The sequence below is a fragment of the Hippoglossus stenolepis genome, chromosome 21 (genome assembly GCF_022539355.2).
Source record: "Hippoglossus stenolepis isolate QCI-W04-F060 chromosome 21, HSTE1.2, whole genome shotgun sequence".
NCBI classification, from domain to species: domain Eukaryota; kingdom Metazoa; phylum Chordata; class Actinopteri; order Pleuronectiformes; family Pleuronectidae; genus Hippoglossus; species Hippoglossus stenolepis.
In genome coordinates this window covers 14,230,249-14,254,468 of record NC_061503.1, presented here as the reverse complement: position 1 = coordinate 14,254,468, position 24,220 = coordinate 14,230,249, and the positions used below count along the sequence as shown (strand labels likewise).

General features: G+C 42.6%; 2 protein-coding genes across 3 annotated transcripts; one reads left to right on the top strand and one right to left on the bottom strand.

Annotated features, from left to right (window-relative positions):
* Positions 1 to 584: 584 nt before the first annotated feature.
* Positions 585 to 19,318, top strand: LOC118101124 (nebulin-related anchoring protein). 2 transcript variants are annotated; one of them, XM_035146813.2, is made up of 43 exons: positions 585 to 849; positions 1,659 to 1,753; positions 1,901 to 1,988; positions 3,303 to 3,407; positions 4,156 to 4,263; positions 4,461 to 4,568; positions 4,666 to 4,770; positions 5,002 to 5,109; positions 5,211 to 5,318; positions 5,455 to 5,562; positions 5,915 to 6,031; positions 7,231 to 7,335; positions 7,466 to 7,573; positions 7,867 to 7,971; positions 8,051 to 8,149; positions 8,260 to 8,364; positions 8,506 to 8,613; positions 8,744 to 8,851; positions 8,932 to 9,129; positions 9,230 to 9,334; positions 9,411 to 9,509; positions 9,607 to 9,711; positions 10,530 to 10,637; positions 10,820 to 10,977; positions 11,435 to 11,588; positions 11,699 to 11,803; positions 12,957 to 13,055; positions 13,383 to 13,487; positions 13,582 to 13,689; positions 13,961 to 14,074; positions 14,167 to 14,364; positions 14,535 to 14,639; positions 14,815 to 14,913; positions 15,045 to 15,149; positions 15,235 to 15,342; positions 15,569 to 15,880; positions 15,968 to 16,072; positions 16,453 to 16,551; positions 16,670 to 16,774; positions 16,872 to 16,979; positions 17,161 to 17,472; positions 17,769 to 17,924; positions 18,232 to 19,318. In XM_035146813.2, the coding sequence occupies exons 1-43, from the start codon at positions 784 to 786 to the stop codon at positions 18,526 to 18,528; spliced, it is 5,421 nt and encodes a 1,806-aa protein (XP_035002704.2). In that variant the 5' UTR covers positions 585 to 783; the 3' UTR covers positions 18,529 to 19,318. The 2 variants fall into 2 exon arrangements, with proteins under 2 accessions (XP_035002704.2, XP_035002705.2); XM_035146814.2 differs by lacking the exon at positions 3,303 to 3,407 and having other exon boundaries at positions 586 to 849.
* Positions 18,810 to 24,144, bottom strand: LOC118101129 (hyaluronan-binding protein 2-like). The gene is made up of 13 exons (XM_035146819.2): positions 24,039 to 24,144; positions 23,920 to 23,932; positions 23,590 to 23,676; positions 23,386 to 23,496; positions 23,122 to 23,241; positions 22,340 to 22,456; positions 21,923 to 22,094; positions 21,273 to 21,364; positions 20,941 to 21,169; positions 20,709 to 20,848; positions 20,269 to 20,406; positions 19,701 to 19,843; positions 18,810 to 19,527 (listed from the first exon to the last, which is right to left on the bottom strand). The coding sequence occupies exons 1-13, from the start codon at positions 24,102 to 24,104 to the stop codon at positions 19,372 to 19,374; spliced, it is 1,584 nt and encodes a 527-aa protein (XP_035002710.2). The 5' UTR covers positions 24,105 to 24,144; the 3' UTR covers positions 18,810 to 19,371.
* Between the last annotated feature and the right edge of the window lie 76 nt (positions 24,145 to 24,220).

Here is a 24,220-nt window from a genome sequence, read left to right as displayed (position 1 = left end):
CTTGGAGACTTCTGTAATAATCATGATGTAGAAGAATGTAATTTAAACTTTTATACATATCCACTGTACATGATATATGATATATATCTGTAGCTTACACAATAATAAAACAAAGCTAAGTATAGTCACTTTTGAGTTCTTGTTGAGTCTTTCAGAGAGATGCTGATTTAAATCTCTGGTCATTTTGGAGATGTGCTGTTCTATGTAATAGACATGCAGGTGTTTCTATTATTTAGTCCACCCCATTCATAATAATGAGAGTTGGCTAAATAACAGAAACACTCCTCTGTGCCACGTAAGTAACTTTATCTGCTCTACAACTCACGCCTTCTAAAATCATCAATGAATCAACACCTTTTTAAAACAGTAGTCTACATGTCTTACTTATTTCTTCTGGTCAGATGCCAGAAGTTGAACTCGCTGTCCAACTCAGGATCATTACTCATACACAGTGACATCTGAACTCTCTGTCACTCTGTCGCTCTCTCTCTCCTCCTGCAGACCAGACAGCTGGGCTCAGCCAGCCCTCCACCATGATGGGGCATGGAAGGGGGTTGGTCCAGCACAGGACATGGTGTCAAGTAAGAGACAGTGACACAGTTTCACAGTCACAGAGCTACTTTTACCAGCATCAGAGACACACGACTGCCGAGGAGTCACTGCCTGATCCTCCGCTTAACTTCTGTTTGCCTGCGTGTGTGACAGGGAATTCACACTAGTTCCCTTTTTCGTTTGATATTTTTTTGTTCCGAAGGCTTTTGGGGAAAAGGACCAGCATTCATCATGCAGTCCTGTGCCAGGTGTAGGTTTGTGGTCTACCCAGCTGAGAAGATCAACTGCATTGACCAGGTGACAGCCAAAGATCCTGAGAGGAACGAGTGACTGGTGATGTTTGAGCGAAGAGTTTAGTCTGAAATGTATTTTCTGAAACACTAGTAAAACTAACTAACTAAGTAAAAGTAACAGGAAAGTCAGCTCTAGCATAAAATGGTACAAACAGTTTTTAATATATTTAATCAACTTCTTACGACACACATTTGTCGTTGGAGGACAATAATAAATATAATAATAAATTGGCTAATTTATACCAGAAAAATGCAAACAACCTAAAAATACCAACATTTAAGTTACACTTTAAAATATTTAAATTTGTAACACATAAATAAAGTCTTTATGTATTTTTTATCAAAATACATTTATCAATTCTAATCATTTAACTTTTTAACTTTAATTTGAACAAACAATTCATTTCTCTGTTACCAAATGAAGTAATTTTTTAAAAGTTGGTTCAACATTTACATTTACACTTTTTTCAATGAACTTAACCATTTCTTTCAGTCAAATACAAAACACAAAACATGTGTTTAAACTTTATTTGTTATGGATTGGAGCATCTAAAACTGGTTGAGACACTTTATCACTTTAACAGTGACATAAAATCTGCATTTGAGAACAAGTCAGCGAGTCCATTTGGAAGAAGAGCTGTGATCGCTGCTGTTATTTTGGGCCCAGTTAATTTAAAGTCTAAAATTGCCTGTCCAAGTTGTAAAGATTTTCTCTTCCTTGCATGATAAATTATAGATTGACTGATTGAAGCAATATTTGAAAAGTTTGAGATCAGAAGTTGAGTTTTTAATTATGTGATTGTCTTTTGTCAGAACTGGCACAAAGCGTGTTTTCACTGCGACGTCTGTAAGATGGTCCTCACCGCCAATAACTTTGTCAGCCACAAGAAGAGGCCATACTGCTCTGTGTAAGAACGCCTGATGGTGTAAAAAATTGTTTGGGCAAATTCCCAAAAAACTGATCAAAAATCTTTATTTTCTCTGGTACATATTCCCATAAACTCAAAATTGTGTATTTTAAACTGAAGACCATTTCCATATCTCTTCACCTGCAGACACAATCCCAGGAACAACACATTCACAAGCGTCTACGAGACCCCGGTCAACATCAACGCAAAGAAGCAGAGCAAGGCGAGCAGTGAGGTAAGATGATGTCACATGTAAAAACACAGCGGCAACAACACGAGGTGAAACCTTTCGGCCTTGCTCCGAGTCAAGGCCGACATTAGTCACTGTTAAAGGCATGAGAGAAATGATCATTCATCATTGGTTGGTCATGACTGCAGGGATTACTGTGGACGCCTCTATTCATAGCAGGCATTGTGTCGGTTTAGGTCATTGTTGTTTTTGAAAAGAAGGCATTGATGGATGCGTTACAGCAGAATTTACATAAACCTACATTTAAGTAAACTGATGTTATACTTTTGCATGAGCACATTGTTTTAAAATCGCCCAAATGTTGCAGGAACTGGACAATTCTTTTCTATTTTTGTTCTATGAACCTATTAACACCCATATGGTCAGAAAGTTCAAGATCCGACCCTGTGTTCTTGTAAATGCCTCACTGCCTCCTTACGAGGAGGACTGCTGCTCCGAGTCCGAGGTGACGGCAGCCGTGTGGAATGGAGACCGCGGCTCAGGTTATTTCTGGGCCCGTGACTGAGGCGAGACAACCCCTCTGCTGAGCCCACTTTATGCCTCAGCCGGCTAAAATTATACGTCAGGAAAAACAGACTCACATCCCTTCCTCTCCTTTGCCCGGCCACCTGCTGTCGTCCGTCTCCGTCTGTCTGCGTCCACGAGGTCATGCAATGCTCGTATGCTTATATTGGTAGTAAGCTCATCAGACTACTGTTGTCAGCCACTGGAGGGAAATAAGACTGAACCTTAGGTGAATTAAATCATGTTAGTTTAAAGGCCATGCTTTTGTTTTTATTACTTTTCAAGCACGTTTCACTGAGTTTTAAATTTTTGGCTCAGGTGGGAAAGTTTAACATAATTCAACATCCTGTTTATCATAATAGAAGCTTGTGTTACATGTTCGATGTTTGCCCTTTAGCATAGATGCTCCAGAGAAAACACTCATCATCTGGATTACACCCCCTGCAATACAATTGATCTAATATTAGTTTTGGAACACATTTTCAGGATCATTAGCATCACTTATTGCTCTATTCTGGATCTTTCCTCTCAGCTTCATCTTGATTAGAGCTCAGTTATTAATAACAGCGCACTAATATTATCTCTTTAAGCATTAGTGGTGCAGGTCTGATTACATAAGAACAGAGTGATTGGAGTCAGGGTCATATCAGTCAAGGCCGGCTGTTTTTGTTACCTGTTTAAATGTTGTGTACCACCAAACTGGTTGCTGCAGAGTATACTGCTGCTGTCGAGCATGTACGTGTGCAAATGTGTGCTGGTCTTGGCTTAATGCTTTTCGTCTGTGTGCACTTGTAGCTGAAGTATCGCGAAGATGGCGAGCGCTTTATGTCCACCTTCCACTGTGACACGAGGTCCGTGGAGCTGGAGAAGGCTCTGCTAGCCAAACAGACGGCCAGCCAGGTGAGCTCCCGGTAGAGCAACTTGCCTTTTACACGTAGTTAAGGAGAGTCCCTGCCCCAAATCTTTACCTTCACTCAGAAAACAAGAATGGTACTCAGTAGAGTGTATACCTCCGCCAAGGCCCAACAGTCCACATTTAAATTCCATTGTTTTTATTTGTACCCGCACCAAATCTTTAAATATTATTCCTCTAAACGTACTTATTTTTCAAGATCCATGAATTAAATACTGGATTTGCCCCCTGATTCGGATCTGTACTACAATGTTATGGGTTCTTCCCTGACCCATAACACATCCTTCCACCTATTGTCATTGTAATCTGTCCAGTAATTACAGCATAATCCTGCTCATAAACAAACAAGCATATAGACAGGGGTGAAAACATAACCTCCTTGGTGGAGGCAATACAAATTACAAATACATTTTTACTTATCATTAATATACTTATATATATTTGACTTATTATCAGTAATATACAAAGAAAACGTACCTACTCCTAATGCCTAGTATCCCTCTACTTTGCAAATGACAAAGTAAGTGTGTGAAATTATCATAGAAGTTCGCAAAATTATAAAAAGTACAGTGTTTCACCCTCTTCTGTGTGGTATTGGATTAGAATATGATCAGTTGTTAGGTTAGTGCTGACAACTGAAGAAGTACTCAGGGTTAGATGGTTGATGTAACAAGCTACAACATTACCCTGTGAATATCTGATATTGATCCGGTTTGTTTTTTAACATCCCAACAGGCCTTTCAGTCTCAGTCTGAGTTCTCACAGCAGCAGACGTGGTATTCAGGCACGGTGAGCAGCCAGGATATAGTGACGATGTCTCAGGAACAGAAGGCCCTCAGTGATGTGAGTATTCCCTCAACTAGATTCTTGATAATATTCAGTTACTTCCTTTCTTCTCATCATTAAAGAGGCAACTTTACCTCTAACTTATCATTTTATTTGCAAATCTTGGTCAGAGAGCAATATTTTCTGATGAGGCACTGGTTAAACTAACCTCCCAGTGTCGGCCAAATGTCCTGACTAAGTTTGTTGGGTGACAGGTGAAGTTCTCTGAGGAGTACGAAGAGTCGAAAGGAAAAGGCAGCTTCCCTGCCATGATCACACCAGGTTACGTGGCGGCTAAGAATGCCAACACCTTGGCCAGTAGTGTAAGTGTAAAAGAGTTTGTCCATCAGTGGTTGGTGTGACTCTGTGAGGAGTTCGATGAGCCGCATCGAGTGTCCCTTTCTTTTTGTTTCTCTGCAGCTGGAATATAAAAAAGGACACGAGGAGAGAGTTTCAAAGTACACAACATTTGTTGACCCTCCAGAGGTGCTTCTGGCCAAGAAACAGGGGCAAATTGTCAGCGACGTAAGCCTTTCATTCAGCCTGTATTTTAAAGGAGACTTGTGATGCTTTTTCAGTTTCTCTTTCTCGAGTACGTTATATAGGTTTTGTCCTGTATGTAAAAGGTCTGTAAAGACTAATTAGTCTCCTTTAAGCCTTTATTTTATTTGACCTTAGATCATTATGAAACACAAGTTTTTTGTCAGTTGCAACAGTCAATCCTGTTTCCCTGAATCATTGCTTTTCTTCCCACAGTATGCCTACACTGAAGAGTATGAGCAGCAGAGAGGAAAAGGCAGTTTCCCTGCACATCTTACACCAGGATACATGATGTCAAAGAAGGCCACTGAGCAGGCCAGTGATGTAAGTCGCAAAATAAAAATAAAATGCATATATATGCATGCAAACACTGCTACATAGCTGTGATCATTGGTTTACAGCAGATTTTTTTTACATCCAACCAGATTAAGTATCGTCAGGTGTACGAACAGGAGATGAAGGGAAAAGCCAGCACTGAGGCTGGAATAGCTGAGTCAGTTCACGCCAGGGAAAACGCAGAGAACTTCAGCCAGGTAAGGAAGTGTACCTGTTTTTCACCTCAATCCATGAAGGAAAATAGTTTACAGTGCTTTCCGAATAGCATTTATTACTTATATGTTGTGGACTACGTGTGAATTGATTCTTTTTCCCGTGCTCTTCTGTTTGCAGATTGCATACACTGAAGAGCACGAGCAGCAGCGAGGCAAAGGGAGCTTCCCTGCGATGATCACTCCTGGTTATTGTCTGGCTAAAAAAGCCCAGGAGAATGCAAGTAATGTGAGTTTCAGCTTCACCGACACACAATAGATCCTTAACAAGAAGTTACTGTTGTCGAGGCTGGCGTGGTGTGAACTCCTGCACATTGGGAGATTAAGTGTAGCCGGGATCAGTTGTGAACTGGTATCATGTCGAGTGTTAGAGCTGCAGCTTGTGGCCTTGTCATCACTGGGCAGAATAAATGAGGGACAACAATGACAAGGCCTCCCCATGTTGTCATGCTTTAAACTCTCCACCCCGACCAAATTAGACTCTGTGTGTGTGTGTGTTGCTAATCTCCTGATCCTGCAGTAACACTATATGTTGTCCTCCTATTGTGTACTCACTAAATCATTGTTTACCCCCGTTGCAGCTGAAGTATAGAAAGGACCACAACAAGTTGAAGGGCACCTCGCACTTCCACAGTCTGACATCCGAGGACAATCTGGCTCTGAAGAGCGCCCGAAAGATCAACAAGCTTGTCAGTGAGGTGAGTTTGTTATAGACCGTCAGACGCTCAAAGCAATAAACACCAGATCCTCACTTTAACGTCCGTCTGGTTCCTAAAACTCTGAGTCCTCCAGGAGGCTGGTTTTATAAATACTGTTAAATCTATGATAAAGTCTACGACAAAGCATTTCCAGACACAAATCCTGCTTCTCAGTGTGTGTGTGTGAGTGTGTGTAAGGTGTTAAGTTAAGTTAATTCATGTATATTTGTCTATTGTACAACATTATTTGATGTTGCAAACGGGGCTGCTCTGATGAAGAAAAACTATCAGTATCTTCATCCTCGTCATCACCTTGACATGTGTGTGTGTGTGTGTGTTCTAATATTGTACATACTGAGTCAGAGTCCTGCAGACATGTAGCCACTCAATCTACATTTTCAGCATCTCTGACATGCCCGTCCGGTGGGGTTACCTCCAAGGTTGTGGGACTTCCATGACATAATTCAAACCCAACATTGCTTTTCTTATTTTTACTTGACAAATTCCCCCCTGCGCGGTATTTCCAGTGGCATGCTGGTGTCCTTGTTAAGCTCGGTAAAGCGTAATTAGGATTTCAGCTTTGCTCTGCTGACTCTTGAGTTATGATGGATTCGGTGAAGCTGACTGATTAGTCGCAGGCACTTGTAGAATGTATATTTAGCACATAACATGCAATGGAATGACTGGCAGCTCTGTGTCATGAGGGATTAGCACTGAAAAATGTTACAAAGCTCAAACACCATCCATCTTTTTCTACCTTAAAATAGCAGCTTCCAGTTTAGTGTCGTGGTTCACTGACTTGGAATGAGGAGAATGTTTCCTCTTTCATTCTCACTCCTCACCCCGGACACCTGTGTGGAACTGACTGATAGTCAGTGGGCAGAATCCGGCTCAGGGACTTAAAGAGTGATGCTGAACTGTAGATAAGTTAAAACGACCTTTAAAAACCAGGGTTTATCTCCAGTATTCAGCGAAGAAACTGATTCTAAACAGAGTTTGGTGTATTTGGTACAGCGGCTGTTCCTCTGGTTCAGAAAGCCGGGGATCCTGGGTAAAATGAGTGGGACTACGCAGTCGGAATTCGAAAGGCTTTGTTTTTTTTAAGCCCAACAGAATCAATCACCACGTGTGACTGTAGAGGGCGCTGTTAAACGTAAAAGTTACGTAGTGTTGCTTTAATTTCATGTTTTTTGGAACAGGTGGAGTATAAGAAGGACCTGGAGAACACCAAAGGTCACAGCATCAATTTCTGTGACACGCCACAGTTTCATAATGCTGCTAAAATCGCCAAGTTCACCAGTGATGTAAGTTTTCCTTTCACAATTATGCAGCAAGACAACGCAACGTCAATGAACATAACTTGTTTGCCACTTTTTCTAGTGGAGAGTTTTGGATGCTCGTTTGCTTTCTTTAATCTTTCTGCGTCTTTGACAGAACAAGTACAAAGAGAAGTACATCAGTGATATGAAGGGACACTACGCAGAGTCCGGCATTGATAAGAAGACCATGCACGCTATGAAAGCCAGGAAATTGGCGAGTGACGTAAGTTTGTCATTAACTTGCCAGAATTTGGTTTCTTTTATTCAATCAAATTGAATAAATCGGCTTTGAATTGATTTCAGATAAATGGCTCACATTTTGAATTCTAAATAGTGATTCCTCGCAAGATAACATAGAAATTATATAGAATTACTAATTGATTAAACACTAAAATACACAAAAAAAAGAACTATTGCATTCATTATTTGCATAAATGTTTACTTTACCATTAGGTTGATAAGAATTTATTTATAAAACCAGTGATTTCAAAGATATCATCTTCTTGTATGTTGTAGATTTCTTACAAACAAGGCTGTGAACAGGAGCAGGGTGAATACAACTACCCAGCCACCCTCACACCAGGCTACCAAAGCCAAAGGAAGCTCGACCCACTGAAAGACGTGAGTTCACCTCAACTGTCATTTTTAACAATAGTATTTTTGGTTTATTACAAAAGTTGTTTTTCCTTCGTGGCTGCAGAAGAACTACAGGCAACACATCGACCAGGTCAAGTACAAGTCAGTGACGGACACGCCTGAGATTGTTCTGGCGAGGAAAAACGCTCAGCTCGTCAGCAACGTGAGTGAAACAATAATGAAATGTTTGATTAACACCCCCCTCCTCAGCACTTTTCAGCTGCACACTGTACTTATGAGCCCCGAGCTGACTGTGCCTCATGTCTCCTGTAGCTGAATTACAAAGCAGGCTATGAGAAGACGAAGCACCAGTACACACTGTCCCAGGATCTGCCCCAAATCAAAAACGCCAAAGCCAACGCGGCTCTGTGCAGCGGTGTAAGTTAAAAGACACCTTCTGACACTCGCATGCACAAGCCTGTGTTCACACTAATTCACACACACATGCACACAAACTAATTCACATAATCACAGCAAGTTACTTCTCATAAATCTGACAATCCACATTCATCACTCCAGATTAAATATAAAGAGGAGTGGGAGAAGTCCAAGTCTAAGGCCTGCGACATCGGCAATGACGACCTGAGCGTCAGAGCGGCCAAAGCGTCCCGAGACCTCGCCAGTGATGTAAGCAAACACACGCTCCTCTCCACTACAAGCAGATATAATCTGACGGGGGTTGGGCCCCAAGCTAAGTGGGTTTAATCGGGTGAAATAGCAGGCAAATTAAATTAAGTCGGGCCGGCATGTGTTTCAGATTAAATACAAAGAGAGCTACATGAAGAACAAGGACCAGGCAGTGGGGTTCAACATGAGCGACTCCAAGACTCTGCACTCGCTTCAAGTGGCCAAGATGAGCAGCAACGTGAGTTCATTTCATCGGTGATTACAGGAAGGTGCAGGATAGTCACACTCAACTTGATCTTTTATCATTTATCGCTTCAGATTGAATACAAGAAGGGCTCCAAGGAGAGCCAGGGCCAGTACACGCTTCCCATGGACATGATCAACCTGAGCCACGCCAAGAAGGCTCAGGCCCTCGCCAGCGACCTGGAGTATCGCACCAAGCTCCACGACTACACCGTCATGCCGGACGACATCAAGGTCCAGCAGGCTAAAAAGGCTTATTCCCTGCAGAGCGAGGTAAGAGCCAGGAGCAAGGTTGGAACCCCCACGTCGCTTATTTATATCATCGATAGTGAATATTACCAATATTACCCTCTTTTTATCCTTTGCTCTGCAGAACCAGTATCGTTCAGACCTGAACTGGATGAAGGGGGTGGGCTGGGATAGCGAAGGATGTATGAACATTACCCAGGCCAAGAAAGCTGGGGAGCAGCTCAGTGATGTAAGTACAATTATCTCTCGTATGTACTTATTAATGTGATAGACACACTGTTTATCTACCGTCTTTCCTCTTTCAGACTAAATATCGTCAGAAGGCCGACAGCATCAGGTTCACCCATGTGGCGGACGACCTCTCCATCAAACATGCCAAGAAGAGCCAAGAGCTGCAGAGCAACGTAAGGTTTCACCTCAGAGCTGCACATCTAAGTCATCTACTCATGGTGCACGATCACTTTATATATATATCTATATATATCTGTGTCTGATTTCCAGCTGGTGTACAAAGCCAACACGGAGCAGATGATGCACCAGTACACCATGAAGAATGACGAGCCGCTGTTCCTACAAGCAAAGGCGAACGCTGACCTCCTCAGTGGGGTAAGACCGGCAAATACAAGAGCTTCATTATGTAGAGATATACAGTTTAAATACATAAATCTCATCGCTTTAGACACTATTTTGGAAACAATTCCTAATTCCATAATTATCAAACTAGACCGGCTAAGAACATCTATCTTCCTGTGTGTAAAACATCTGATGTTCAGTTTTCTACTAAATATCGTGGCGTTACCTTGTGGACTGAAAATGTATATTTATTGGATTCCTCTGTTCATGGCTTTAGTGTTCCCATGAGGCACAAAATAAAGGTCATTAACCGAGGACTTAGTCCATCAATTAGAAATTAGGACAATTAGATTAGTTCTGAAAATCCACTTTAACTGTTTTGGGGTTTAAGTGGCTTTGGTTCTTTGGATCTGTTTTTGACACAATAAAGCTTATTCATGAGCAAATTGCTTCGCATGTGGCAATTTACTGTACAACTTCACACAACTATGTGTTTAAAAAGTACTTTGCTTTCTCAGAAAGTAGATAAAAAATACTATAAAGACACTACCATAAAAATACCTTTTCATTTATTTTACAAAACAATTTAGTCCCATATATAAACAAAAGCTGTGCTGGTCTTTTTAATTGAGGAATCAAAAAGTACTATCGTATTAAGTTCATAATAAAATGGGTTTCTCATGATTTTTAAGTGTTAAGCTTAAGTCTAGGGAAAATATGAATTTACAAATAATAAATAAATTCTTAATAAAACTCATCATCACATCGACTTAATGTGTAATTATCATTGTTTTCGTACCTTTCTGCTTGTTTACTGTACATGTTTGGTGACTCTGAATGTATTTTTCTAGAAAGTGTACAAGAGCAAATGGGAGAAGCAGAGAGAAAAAGGCTTTGAGCTGCGTCTGGACTCTCTCTCTATTCTCACCGCCAGAGCCAAGAGGGACCTGGCCAGCGACGTGAGTTATTCAAATGAAATGCTCTGTATCTATAAGATTGCCCTGAGGAGAAAATTTATTTTTTACTGATGCAATAAGGTATTTTCGGGAATTTTGCAGTTTAGTACATAACCAAAGAAGGAAACGTGCTGTTTGGTTGGACCAATATCGTTTGGTTCAATATCGTTAATGTCCGTTCGCAGGTCAAATACAGGGAGAAATATGAGAAGAACAAAGGCAAGGTGATCGGTATTAAATCGGTCAGTGACGACTCTCAGATGGCCCATTCTGCTCTGGCCACCAAACTGCAGAGCGGCCGCCACTACAAGAAAAACTACGAGGACACGAAGACCAAATACAAGTGAGTTAGACAACTCTCTAATCTTCATTTCTCACACTCGTCTTCATCTGATCACCAGGTAAATAAAGTTATAGTGTGTAAGATGAATATCTGAGCGCTCGACCAGTGGAATTCTTATTTGATGCAGGTTTAAAGAAAAAGCAGACAAAGGTGTGAAGTCGTTTGTCCTCATCACATTGTCACCAATCCACTTAGTGTGAATGGATTGGTCATTAACGAGATCATTAAGACCTCATTTTCTGTCTGTGCTCTGAGTGGCCTCGAACCTCCAGTGGAATAAGTGCCTCAGATAATCATAAACATCTTCTTAAATAACAGGCAACTTTATTCTAAAGGTTATATCTGAATTATTAACTGACTTACTAACCCGATTGGAAATGACCCCAGGAATCAATCCGCTCTCATCAGCACAACAGCAGCTAAACTCCTCACTTGATGAATTGAATCTCCTCCTCAGTGTTTCTCTGGACATGCTGAACATCAGCCACGCCAAGAAGGCTCAAGACCTGGCGACCGAGACCAACTACAGGACGTTCCTCCACGACTACACTACGCTGCCCACTGACATGAACGTGGCCTGGGCTAAGAAAGCCTACGGACTGCAGAGCGATGTAAGTCTCATCGTCTGACGTTCGAGCAACAACTTCTTTTATGGCGATTTGTCTCGTGGAAATTGGCGCTTGAGATTGAAAAAGGCTCTCTTGTGAATGCGTGTCTTCAGAAACAGTACAGGTCCGATCTGAACTGGATGAAGGGCGTTGGCTGGGAGGCCTCGCAGTCTCTGGACGTCCAGCAGGCGAAGAAGGCCGGCGCGCTCGTCAGCGAGGTAACCTCCGACCCCGTCACCCAGCATGCATTGGTGAAATCAGCCCAAAAGCAATGGGATGTAATGCACGGTTAAACACCAACCCACAGCTCTGTATGATGAAGTGTTACTAACTATGATATGTATGTGGCGACATTAGCGCAGAGAAAGTGATTGTGCAACATGTCGCATATCTAGGTTTACAGCTGAGGTCAGAATGTATTTAAAGAGCTCCGGATCATTCAAGTTCTCTGGAAACTGGGTCAAGTGTGTGGACGACGCCGCAGCTCTAACACGAGGCCGGACTGAATATAGATTCCACTTCGTTCATTTGGATTCAGTTTCCCTTTTTACCACATTTATTCAGTTTCTGGGTCCGTACAGTTTTTTCAGAAAGGCAGATGAGGTAACGCGGGGGGGGCCGGGACGTCTCAGTTATTCGGGCCATCCAGACCATCAGAGGGGAAAGCTGCGAGTGTCCAGTTTCCTTTAAAGCTTGTTGGTCTGCAGAAATTCCCACTGCACAATGTTCACACAGGAAACCAGCAGCTGTGTTACAGAAACCTCCCGCCCCCCCGAAAAACACATCTAATTCCAATCAGTTCCTATTTAACTCATTTAAAAGGAGAAAACATTGTATTTTTGACACCTGATAACCGATGATATATGTCTAATAATAATTTAGCCTGAATGAATATAATGAAATGCCGTCGTGTTCTCTGACCTGTTCCCACTTACGTTTGAAATGTATATATTTGTTTTAAAATCCGACACCACTCTTTTCCTAACATCTATGTTTAAATGCCCGCAAACGATATATAAAGATTTATACGTGACCTATCTAGTGAGGACTTTGTAACACCAGGCTCTATTCATAACCCTCTCATAAGCAGCCACTTATTTTAAGGGGTCGTTCCGCTCAGCGCCCCCCAACATTAGACCCTGAAATGACAGAGGGAACACGAATAGAATCAGAGCCTCAAGTTCATCCTTCAGTCCCTACGTGTCTGTGCATGTACGTCTCTATAATTAAAGTACAAACTGACCTGCTAACTTTCGATTTCTTTCAATTTGATGCATATTTTTTATAGTTTGTGATACCACCAGTTTTTCATGGCTCTATCTCACCATGAGTCTCTTGATTCCTCTGATCCTTTTTGTTTTTGTCCTGTAGAAAAAGTACCGCCAGGACGCGAGCACTGTGAAGTTCACCAGCGTCGAAAACACCCCAGAGATGGTCCAAGCCAAACTCAGCAACAAACTGGCCATTGATGTAAGCTCAAGTTTCATCTGTGCTCTCAGTCATTTACATCTTATGCAGGGCGGCACGGGGGTGCAGCGGGCAGCACTGTCGCCTCACAGAAAGAAGATTCCAGGTCTGAGTCTCGGCTCTTCCTGGGTCAAGTTTGCCATGTTACTCAGGCAGATTGGGGTCAGGGTCATTGGAAACTCCAAATTGATCATAAGTGTTAATGGTTGTTCGTCTGGAGCCCATCTCCACACAGAAAGACCCCAGTCAAACCAGGGATTTGAACTGTGAGCTGGCCATCATAAACAATAGATTATAATCTGTTACAACACCTGCTTTCTCCTTTTACAGAGGTTGTACAGGGAGAAGGGGGAAAACCTGAAGCACAACTACACCCTCAGTGGAGAGCTGCCTGAGATGGTGCAGGCCAAACTCAACGCCATGAACATCAGTGAGGTAAAAGACAACACTTTTTTTTTTTAAACTCACACTTACACAAGGTGTGTTACTATGTGGAACTGACTCTATTGATGTGTGTGTGTGTTTTCAGAGCCGCTACAAGGAGTCGTGGACTAAGATACGCGACGGTGGCTACAAGCTGCGTCTAGATGCCATCCCTTTCCAATCTGCCAGAATATCTGGGGATATCCTCAGCGATGTGAGAACTCAATAGATAAACATCATTTTCACCACGGCTTGAAAACCAAACTTCTCTTTTTGTCATTTCTAATCGTTTATTTACCTACATCACCTTTTAGCTTAGGTTATACAGATCTTAGTGATGTGGAGTTTATAGATAGTTAAAGAACTTACACCCCAGTAAGCAAAAATACCAATGTAGGCCACATCTCAGAAAGTTTAACGCAGATGTTAGACATTTTTTAAACGTCTCACTTTACTAAGTTTGTGTCTTTGTTGTGTCATTTCAGCAAAAGTACAGAGGGGAATTTGAGAGGACTAAAGGGAAGATGATCGGGCTGAAGGGGCTGCAGGACGATATGAACATCGCTCACTCGGTCCAGGCCACCAAGCTGCAGAGTGATGTGAGTTCTTGCTCTAACTTAGCTGACAAATATATTGAGAAAGAGCAGCGAGACAAACAAATAACTGTATTTTATCCGATCGTCTCTCCCAGATTAAATACAGGCAGGATTCAGCGAAGGAGCTCTCAAAGTTTCATCTGCCCTTGGACATGATGGAGGTGGCCCACGCCAAAAAGGCTCAGTCGCTGGTCAGCGATCAGGACTACAGACTCACCCTGCATCAGTACACGTCACTGCCTGACGACATGAAGGTGCTGGCGGCCAAGAAAGCGTACGCGCTGCAGAGCGAGGTGAGAGGGACAGAACGGGACATTATACTAAAATGTTTAACAAATTAGTCTAAAATAGTCTCAAGGTCTGCTTAGTTTCATAGGTTTTAATTGTATTGTTGAATTTTACATTTGAATAGTTTTTCCTATTGTTAAAAAATGTGTATTTGTGATGTACGTGTCTGTCACAGAAAGTGTACCGCTCCGACCTGAACTACCTGCGAGGTGCAGCCTGGATCGCCACAGGGGCCCTGCAGATCGAAGGCTCCAAGAGGGCCACAGACCTCATCAGTGATGTGAGACGTCCTCTGTGCTTTGTTTGATTTGTGCACTTTATCAATGTTAGTGCACATACGGCACTATGAGCTGCATGCATGGTCCCAATCTCCAGGACATTCTGTAATGTAAAGTCTAAATCTAGATCTACTAAAACAAAACAGGGACTGACTCGGTTGTTTTTTTCTGCCACAGAAAAAGTACCGTCAGCAGCCGTACAGCTTCAAGCACACGTCTGTCACAGACTCTCCAGATATCGTCCACGCCAAACTCAGCGGACAGGTCACAAATGAAGTGAGAAGCTTATCAGTTTTACTTCTTGTCTCGTAAACTTCTCCTATTTTGTTGTTTTGGATGACATATTCCGTTTGTATACAGCCTCTGATAATGATATGAACGAAATGGGTTTTACTTCTCCCTCCCAGCGCTTGTACAAAGAGAAAAGTGTGAACGACCAACACAACTACACTATAACGTCTCAGGGACCAGAGATCACACAGGCCAAGATCAACGCAGCCAACTTCAGCGAGGTACCGTTACTTCCTTTGACTCCCAAACACCCAACGACTTCCCTCCGAGGTTAATGACGATTTGCTCTTTGCCTCTCTGCTGCAGGTCAAGTACAGAGAGTCCTGGCACACGCTGAGGGCTCAGGGCTACAAACTCACCATGCAGGACATCCCCTTCCAGGCTGCCAAGAGCTCCACAGGCATCGCCAGTGATGTGAGAGACAAACTATGTTGCTGCACACCGAAATATTCATTGAAAATCTAACTAAAGAGCATGCAAAGAATATAATACCACAGCAAATGACAATGTTTAAAACTGAATTTAATCGACACCCTCCTGAGTTTAAAACATGTGCATCGTGTACTGGATTCTAACAGAAAGTGTAGATGTTGCTTTGTGTTGGTCTAAAACTGAAGCTGCATCCTCCGCCTCTCCGCAGTACAAGTACAAACACAACCACGTGCTGGACAAAGGCAAACACATCGGCATCAAAAGCGTCCTGGAAGACCCACTTCTCCTTCACTGCCTGCAGGCCGGCCGTCTGGCCAGCGACCAGGAGTACCGCAGGGACGCGCTGACCACCAGCGGTCAGTACCACCTCAACCCCGACATGATTCACCTGGTGACGGCTAAGAACGCCCAGTCCTTGGCCAGCGAGCAGGACTACAGGACGAGGCTGCACAAGTACACGGTGCTCCCTGATGACATGAAGGTCAAATGGGCCAAGAAGGCGTACGACCTGCAGAGCGAGGTGAGCGGACGAGATGCAGAGAGAGAAGATGAGAGACGATGCCAATAAGACAAACTGCCGACAAACGCTTTTTTGACTTGTGTCTAGAATCTCTACAAGTCGGACCTCAATTTCATGAAAGGAGTGGCCTGGGACGGAGTGGGTGCACCTCAGATGGAGTCGGCCAAGAAAGCTGGAGATCTTATAAGTGATGTGAGTATGAGGGAAATGGTCTCAGTTCAAATACATGTTTATTATGACATCTAGGACTGTAGCAGGATTCTGAAAATAAACGTTAAACAATAATAAAATTCTAAACAAAATAAATTGTGTAAACATTATATAGTGACTTGTATATGTCTGTATATATAGTTAAGCTTGAATTAAGTGATAAAAAAATATTACCAGAGAGCAAAAATATCGCAACATTTTATTCACGTTTCATTTTTTTCAGTGTTAAAGTAATACTTGTCTTCTACTTGGTGAATGTTACTCTTTTACATGAAGGTCTAAATCGAAAAGTCTTCGATGACACAAGTCAAGTCTGTTTCTATTTCCTGCTGTGAAAGTTTATGTCGTCTTCCTTCGTGCAGAAGAAGTATCGTCAGCTGCCGGACAGTCTGAAGTTCACCTCAGTGGCCGACTCTCCTGATATGGTCCATGCCAAGACGAGCTATCAACAGTGCAGTCAGGTACAGCACTAGCATCCGTAACAAATACAGGAACGCCACTTGTGACTGTTATTAAATCTGTAAATCAAGCACGTGTGGATGTTGTTGACGTCCTGCTCGTGTCTTCTCTCGACTGCAGAGGCTGTACAAAGCAGGGAAGGATGATGACATGCACAAATACACCTTACACTCAGACGATCCAGACTTTGTGAGAGCCAAGATTAACGCCCGGCAGATTAGTGATGTAAGCCGCTCCTGAGATGCTTCTCACAATCCTAAATACAGGCAAAAATTAACTCGACATGAAAAGATACCAATGTCTCATTTATTTTCCCATGAAGAAAGTGTACAAGGCGTCTGGGGAGCAGGTGAAGACGTTGGGCTACGACCTGAGGCTGGACGCCATTCCTTTCCAAACTGCCAAGGCCTCCAGAGAAATCGCCAGTGACGTGAGTTCAGTTTGTCACAAGATCTGAGTTGCAAATTAAGATTCCTCAGCTGAATATGCACATTTTAATTGTCTTATGCGGGCTCCTTGCACTTTCTGTGTAATTTATCGACAGAAAGTCATTCCTGAGATTTATATTTACAGATCCATTTATTTTTTTTATCCCTTTCTCCCTCCAACAGTTCCGTTACAAGGAGTCCCATCAGAAAGAGAAGGGCCAGCAGGTGGGGCTGCGCTGCGTGGAGGACGACCCCAAGATGGTGCATTCTCTGGCAGCCAGCAAACTCCAGAGCAACCTGGAGTACAAACGCCAGTCCAAGGAGGACCGTGGCCAGTACAAGATGCACGCTGACCAGCCCGAGTTCCTGCAGGCCAAGAAGAGCCAGGCTCAGGCCAGCGACCTCACCTACCGCCACAAGCTCCACGACTACACCTGTGACGCCGAGCAGCTCAACATCAAGCACGCCAAGCAGGCCTACAAGCTGCAGAGCGATGTAAGTCCTGGTGGAAGCGTGGACTGAAAATGGACATGGACTCTACATACATGTTTATGCATACATTTTTTTATATCAAATCCTTTTTTTTAAAGCTAGAAAGTTATAAAATAAAACCTCACAGCTCATTTTTCTCCAGGTCTCCCAAACAGTTTAATTCATCCTTTAGAGAAGATGACTTTGAGTTGATATATGGCGAGAGGGTGACAGCACTGCATCCAAGTACATGTATTTGTCCTTCACCAGATTCGAGCCATGTGAGGTTGAACTCTAATTGTTGCTCCGTCTTGTTGTAGGTGAATTACAAATCAGACCTGAACTGGATCAGAGGAGTGGGCTGGACCCCTCCCGGCTCCCACAAGGCCGAGCTCGCCCGCCGGGCTGCAGAGCTGGGATTTGCCGAGGGGGTCACCACTGAGGAGGCCATCGCAAAGTACCAGCACATGATGATGGTGAGAGAACATGGAAGATGGATTCTAGACATTTACTGTGGATTTGTGTATATGCGACACAGTGTGCATGCAGACAGGAGTGTTCCAGGAGAAAGGGGGGACCTTATATTGGGCCGTGTTAGGTTGTTTACCAACCATGCTGTCATTGCGGCCTCCTGTACAGAGGCGATTTAATGAATCTCACAAAATTGTCATTGTTGTGGACTAATGTAAATCCCCCTCTCAGCTCAGGGGCCCCTGGCGTTTGCTTACCTTGCTACCTCAGTTGCACTGTGCAAGTTTTAAAAATGAGATATCATTCTTTCAGGTGCATCACCAGCAGCAGATGGAGGAACAGCAGCAGCAGGAGCAGCAGGCTTCAGAGCAGGTGGAGACGAGCGAGAAGATCCAACAGGGCGTCAACATGGACGCCATGGAGGTGCTTCACGTCAAGAGGAAGAAGACCATTCAGACGGTGCAGAAAAAGTCCTCCACCACCACGACCTCGTTCAAGTCCATGGAGAAGAAGTCCAGCGCCGCCTCCTCAACCTCGTCGGCCGCTCTCCAGAACACAGTGACGACGTCTCTGTCGTCCAGTAAAGCTGCTGCGATAGAAGATGCGTAGATCTGTCGCGTTTTGATATATACGTTAGAGTTCGTTAAAGACGACCACTCTCAGGAGGTGAGGTGAACTTTTACTGAGTGGCTCTCTTGTTGGGTGGTGTTTTGGTGAAATGACTTTTTGTAGTCTAGTTACATGAGATGCCAAACCAATGTCAAACACTGTAGGTGCAACAATTATCTGTGAAATATGGTTGAGATGATGAAGAAGGGGATTAAGCATGTTGAATCAGGACAGGCCTCGTCATGTATGTTATGAAAAGGACGGATAAAGTATGGAGTGAATTCAGACTAGGAAAAAACACCTTTATTTTTCATTTAGGCAGCAGGTGACATGTGATCATGAAAGTGCCTCCACAGGCAGTTTACAGGTGAAGAATACAGATTGTTGTAAAGCAGAGGTGATACTGTGTTCAATGTTGGATGGAAAGTTTTCAGTTGCTTTGATTGAGAAAGTTTCGAAGAGGAAAAGGAGCTGGACCGGAGATTGCTGTAAGATGTTTTACATCACTAGGAAAAAAACGAATGCTGTAAGTTCAAATAGACAAGGCACAGACGCAGCCTTGTTGCAGCCACGCAGTTTTCTCACAAGGTTTGATCATCTGGTGTACGTAGAGAGAGAGAAGTGCAGTCCTACTGAAATGATGTGTGATCTCCATTTTGTCTGGCAGGTTCAGCTTTGTGAGTTTATAACGGTGCCTCTTTTGACTCAAAGCTGGACTCAGAGTAAATGCTTGGTTTTATCGCTGATGCAATAAATTGTTTTTTCTGTGTTTTTTTTCATGCCAAACTAACCTTTCGTCTACTTTTCTTCCTAAACTACGACTGATTTGTCCGGTTTCTCAGCTCAGGCAATCTTGCTTTTGATCCAGTCGACGAACTTGTTCACGTTGGTGTAGACACCAGGCTTGTTCTCCTGACCGCAGCCGTCGCCCCAGCTCACCACACCAGTGACGTAGTGTGTGTAATTCTGCTTACACGCCATCGGGCCACCTGAGTCACCCTGTAGAGTTAGAGAGTTAGGATTATAATGTTTTCTGTAGAAAACATATGACATCCAGTGTCAGATGCCAAAAATCTAACCTAAAAACATGTATATACATAATATTGTTTGAATTTCATATTAACATATATATGTATTTAATTCTCATGCCGCACCACTATGAAGATACTCACCTGACAGGCGTCTACGACTCTATCCGGATTCCCTGCACACATCATGCTGTCGTCCAGTAAATCTCCATGGACTTCAGGTTTGGTGCATTTCTTGTCAGATATCAGCAAAACACGACCATGCCTCAGCTTTGGGCTGATCGGCCCTGAAAGGTGGAGAGAAAAGCTGAATTTTTATGGAGAAATAAATTGGCTGAGGAATGAGGAACAATTTTAACTGGTTAGAAACTGTTGCAGTATTCAATCAATACAAGTGTCAAGGTTTTCCTGAAGAGGAAATGCATTAAAGGCTCCATGTGTAGGACTTAGTGGAGCAACAATGTGTTTTAAAAATAAAACGTAGTATTGTGGATGTCGCCAAAACCTTGAAAGCCCTATAGAGCCAGTGTTTGGTTTGTCTGACTCCGGGAGGGAAGAGATCCCACTCCCAATGCAGATATAAAGGATTCATTCTGAGGGAACAATCTAACAATGTTTCAGGTGATTAAATACTAATTAAAACATAATTCTTAATATAATATTCAATTTCTACCAATATATCCCCATAAATCCTCGAGGAATATTTCATTACCAGATGCGGTTTCTCCCCATCCCGAGATCATACACTCGTGTCCAGTCGGGAACCTCTGATCTGGTAAACACGCGGTCCTCACAAACCGTGTTTCCTTCGCACAGTAGGGACTGTCCATGACTTTGAGTTGAAGCAGAGCTGCACAGGACATGAGCACAAACGGTAAAGTGACATTAATCATTTGATTTAAAAACTCATCGAAATGGCTTTTCCATAAAACATAATTTTCCATTCCTTAAATCGTCATTATTATTTAAAAAAAGATCATATTGTGACATTCTGGGTGAAATAAAATCAATAGAACTAATGAATGACTCAAAGGTTTGGATTTAAGTAATGAAATTAAACTACTAGAGATGAATCATGACATCACTAATGGAATATGGTTTATGATCTATCTAGATTAAGAATTGAGTCTATATTTGAATGATGTGACAAACCAATGTCATTGTATATTGCATCAGGCTCAAGTCTGTAGTCTTCATGTTTAATAGTTTGTATGACCGGGATGACCTGCTCCGTCTCCTCAGCTCTGTCTTTGTTCACTCCTCCCATCATCACCTGGTATTCAACGTCTTCACTGGAAAAAAACTAAATTAAAGACAAAATGTAAAAAAAACAAGACAAAATGAATGAATTTCAAATGGCATACAAACCAAATCCAGAACTTACATACAGTGGGCGGCGGTGAGGACCCAGCAGGACCCGATCAGGGTCCCACCACACACATATGTAAAAGGGCGGGTTGAATTCAGGGCTCTCTGCTGCACAGACACCATCCAGGGGATGTATCCGGGTTTAACCTCGATTTTCTTAAAAATCTTGGTGATTACTCCAGGTATTCCACACTGGGAGAACTGGGCGGAGGCGTTTTGTTCAATTGTTGGTGGAGTGACTGTACCTGCAGGAACCACAGAGGAGTGAAGACAACAGGGACACACACATGTAGAGCCTGTGTGTGAATGAGTGTGTGTGTGTGTGAGAGAGAGAGACAGAGCGATCACCTTCAGGGCAAGTCTTGACATTGCAGTATTCCCACTGCAGTGTACCATTCTTTTTAATAAAACACCAAGGCTGTCCATCTCCGTCCGGGTTCCTGAAACGTAGTGGAAACAAAAAAGCTACGATAGAAGTTTTGTTTATGTATAATCATCTTAAAGGAACACTATGTAACCTTTACTGAGCAACAGCGCCCTCTGCAGCAACACATAATGATGTGACTGTCTGGCTGCGGCATTCCTCTCACTGAACTTAAACACACCTGAACGGTGGATATTACCCAGGATCCCCAGCTTCCTGTACAGGACCAGATGTAAAATCCATCAAACTCTGTTCAGAATTCTTCATATTTCAAAAGTTTCCCTTTTTTTAATGACTTTTCTTAAAGTCTTTTAACCATCATTTGTCCCTTTTCAAAAAAGTTACATGGAGCAAGAAAAGATGTTCGGGATGAGGAGACGGAATGAAAGAGGATCTTATTTCCAAGTCAGCAAATCATCAAAGTAATTTTGAAGCTGCTGTTTTAAGGTAAAGAAGTTGCATAGTGTTGCTTCAATATAGTAAATAATAACTTTTTGAGAGGTTAAAGGTTTAAAAGATCTCAATCTAAATTAAACACAAAACTAAATTGTAGGTAAATGATGTGTGCTGTGACCTGCAATGGTTGTTGCGTTCCAGGTCTTTGAACTCTGGGAACGTGCTTAAAGGACGCCCGATGTTCAGCAGGATGAAATTGGAAAACCAGTCCAGACACTCCACCCCGTCCTCCGTGGTACTGACGACTCCACTGTACGTCTCTCCATTCCCAGAGTAACAGTCAGTGGGAGCTGTGGAAAAAGATCAGACAGTGCCGTTTAAAACAAAGTTCATACAAAGTAAAAGAGATGGAAAAAGTCAAATAAGTTCAAAGGATAAGTCTGTATAGAAATGTAAAAGAAAAGAAAGAAACTATAAACTGTGGACGACAAAGTTGTCTTGAGGATTTTTGTGTTCTCAAAAAGCGTCTTCTCTTTAAAGTAAATACCTGCACACAAGAACTTAAACATAGTCCATCCTTTAAAAAGTCTTTTACCAGTTCCGCAGAACCTCCCCGTGAATCCTTCAGGACAAGTGCAGTGGTAGCGTCGTTCCCCTTGGTTGCAGACGCCTCCGTTCTGGCAGGGGTTGGGCTCACAGGGAGATGCTGGCACTGACGCAGACAAGACAAATAATAGTTACAGGAGCAGGGGCGTAGCAAAGAGGTTCAGGGGCAATCATTTATTTGTGTTTGCCTTCTGTCACAGTCATCACTGTTGAGGAATGTTTGACCATCCTCACACATTACTGTATATGCCACTATATATTATGTATATCGTGTATATTACATTATATCTGTACACCATTAAAGGGCCCATATTTTACACCTTTCTGGGATTTAATTTGAGGTATTGGTACCCCTAAGATGATATATCAGTGGTTTAAAGTCGGGAAAAAAAACTGCTGCAATGTGTATTTCCATGTCCTCTCTTGGAAAATCCAAGAGAGGACTCTTGGATTTTCCTGAGTGCTTCCTGAATTCTCCTTTCACCAGCTTCCAGAAAATGTCCATAACAATCACTTCATGTCGCCTGAATAATGTGATAGTAGTGTGCTCTTGACTCTTAGGTAAAAAAAATACATTCAAAGATTTGGATATTGGTTCTTGCCCTGTATTTATATTATTGGCTGGATGACGAGTTATGCCAGTTTAGGTCTAACTATTCCAAGGATGTACTATAAGTCCATTATTTGAGGATACTCTGAGTTTACTGACGGCATTTGTCAAAAATGAGTTTGAAATATTTTGAATGTAGCAAATGGGGTTAGAATACTCACATGTGTTGCAGTTGGGGCCTTGGTATGGGGGTCTGCAGCTGCACTCGAAAAAAGGGGCTTTATTGAGGTTGATGACGCAGTCACCATGACCACAGGTCACATTGGCACAGATGTTTCTCACTGCAGAGAAAAATAATTCAGAGGAATCAGTAAGCCACTAATTCATTCATACATGTGTGAGCATTGTACCTAAACTTAAACTGAAACTGAACACTACCACACACACACACACAACTTCATGAAGACAAGCTGGGAAATTCCTACCTCTCTGACACTTCGTGCCGATGTAAGGCTCAGTACAGTGGCATTTATACTCTGTATCTGATGCATTTTGGCACGAGCCGCCATTGAAGCACGGGTTTGGATCACAAACATCTGGAAAGAACAAGAAAACGTCATGTTGCAGATGCAAAGCATCAAATGTCGAATAGTGAGATGGAAACACGGCCCCCTGGGGGGGCCACTTACTGGACTCATCCAGGAGCTTGTACAACCAGTCGTTATCATCGAGAGCAACGTCTGGCGAGTCTGTGACTTCGTCTTCATAATATACGTCTGCAAAGAACAGAGAGTCAGGGTACAAGCGTGTAGTGTAGGATGGTGTGATTCAGGATAGAAGAAGAGAAAACATAAAAAGTTTGAAGAATGAGTAAATTTAAATATTTCACATCGCAAGATTTGAAGAAAGTTAGCCACTGAAAATCTGTGAAAATTATCAGCAACAGCAGTTATCAGCTGAGTTTCAATCATCAACTGTTACTAATTTGAGCGTAGATCAGCTGTAGAAAGACGTCTTACATGATGGGTCCATCTGAAATGACAAGATCACATTCAAGTCTTGTTACCAAAAATCTGACTGATTTATTCACAGCCAACAATCTTGGTTGATTTATTCACAGAGACATTGAGAAACTTACGTTCAGGTCATCTCCGTGGACTGGGAGAACACCGAGGATCAAGAGAAAGACCCCTGCAGCCAGCATCTTGCAGAATACACTGTTACTTTCTCCAGGCTTTGACTTTAATCCTCCTTTATATCCTCTCATCGCCCACACTTGTCAATCTTTAGCCAGCTGCATTGATTTCCTCGAAGCAGTTT

Bases quoted from the DNA above. Each gene is read 5' to 3' on its own strand.
- LOC118101124 (XM_035146813.2), top strand. From the start codon at position 784: ATGCAGTCCTGTGCCAGGTGTAGGTTTGTGGTCTACCCAGCTGAGAAG. The intron at 13,488-13,581 runs GTAAAAGACAAC...GTGTGTTTTCAG, and splicing joins ACGCCATGAACATCAGTGAG to AGCCGCTACAAGGAGTCGTG. The intron at 15,150-15,234 runs GTACCGTTACTT...TCTCTGCTGCAG, and splicing joins ACGCAGCCAACTTCAGCGAG to GTCAAGTACAGAGAGTCCTG.
- LOC118101129 (XM_035146819.2), bottom strand. From the start codon at position 24,104: ATGCTGGCTGCAGGGGTCTTTCTCTTGATCCTCGGTGTTCTCCCAGTC. The intron at 20,849-20,940 runs GTAAGTTCTGGA...GTTTTTTTCCAG, and splicing joins CTCACCGCCGCCCACTGTAT to TGAAGACGTTGAATACCAGG. The intron at 19,844-20,268 runs GTAATGAAATAT...TCCACCTTTCAG, and splicing joins ATGGGGAGAAACCGCATCTG to GGCCGATCAGCCCAAAGCTG.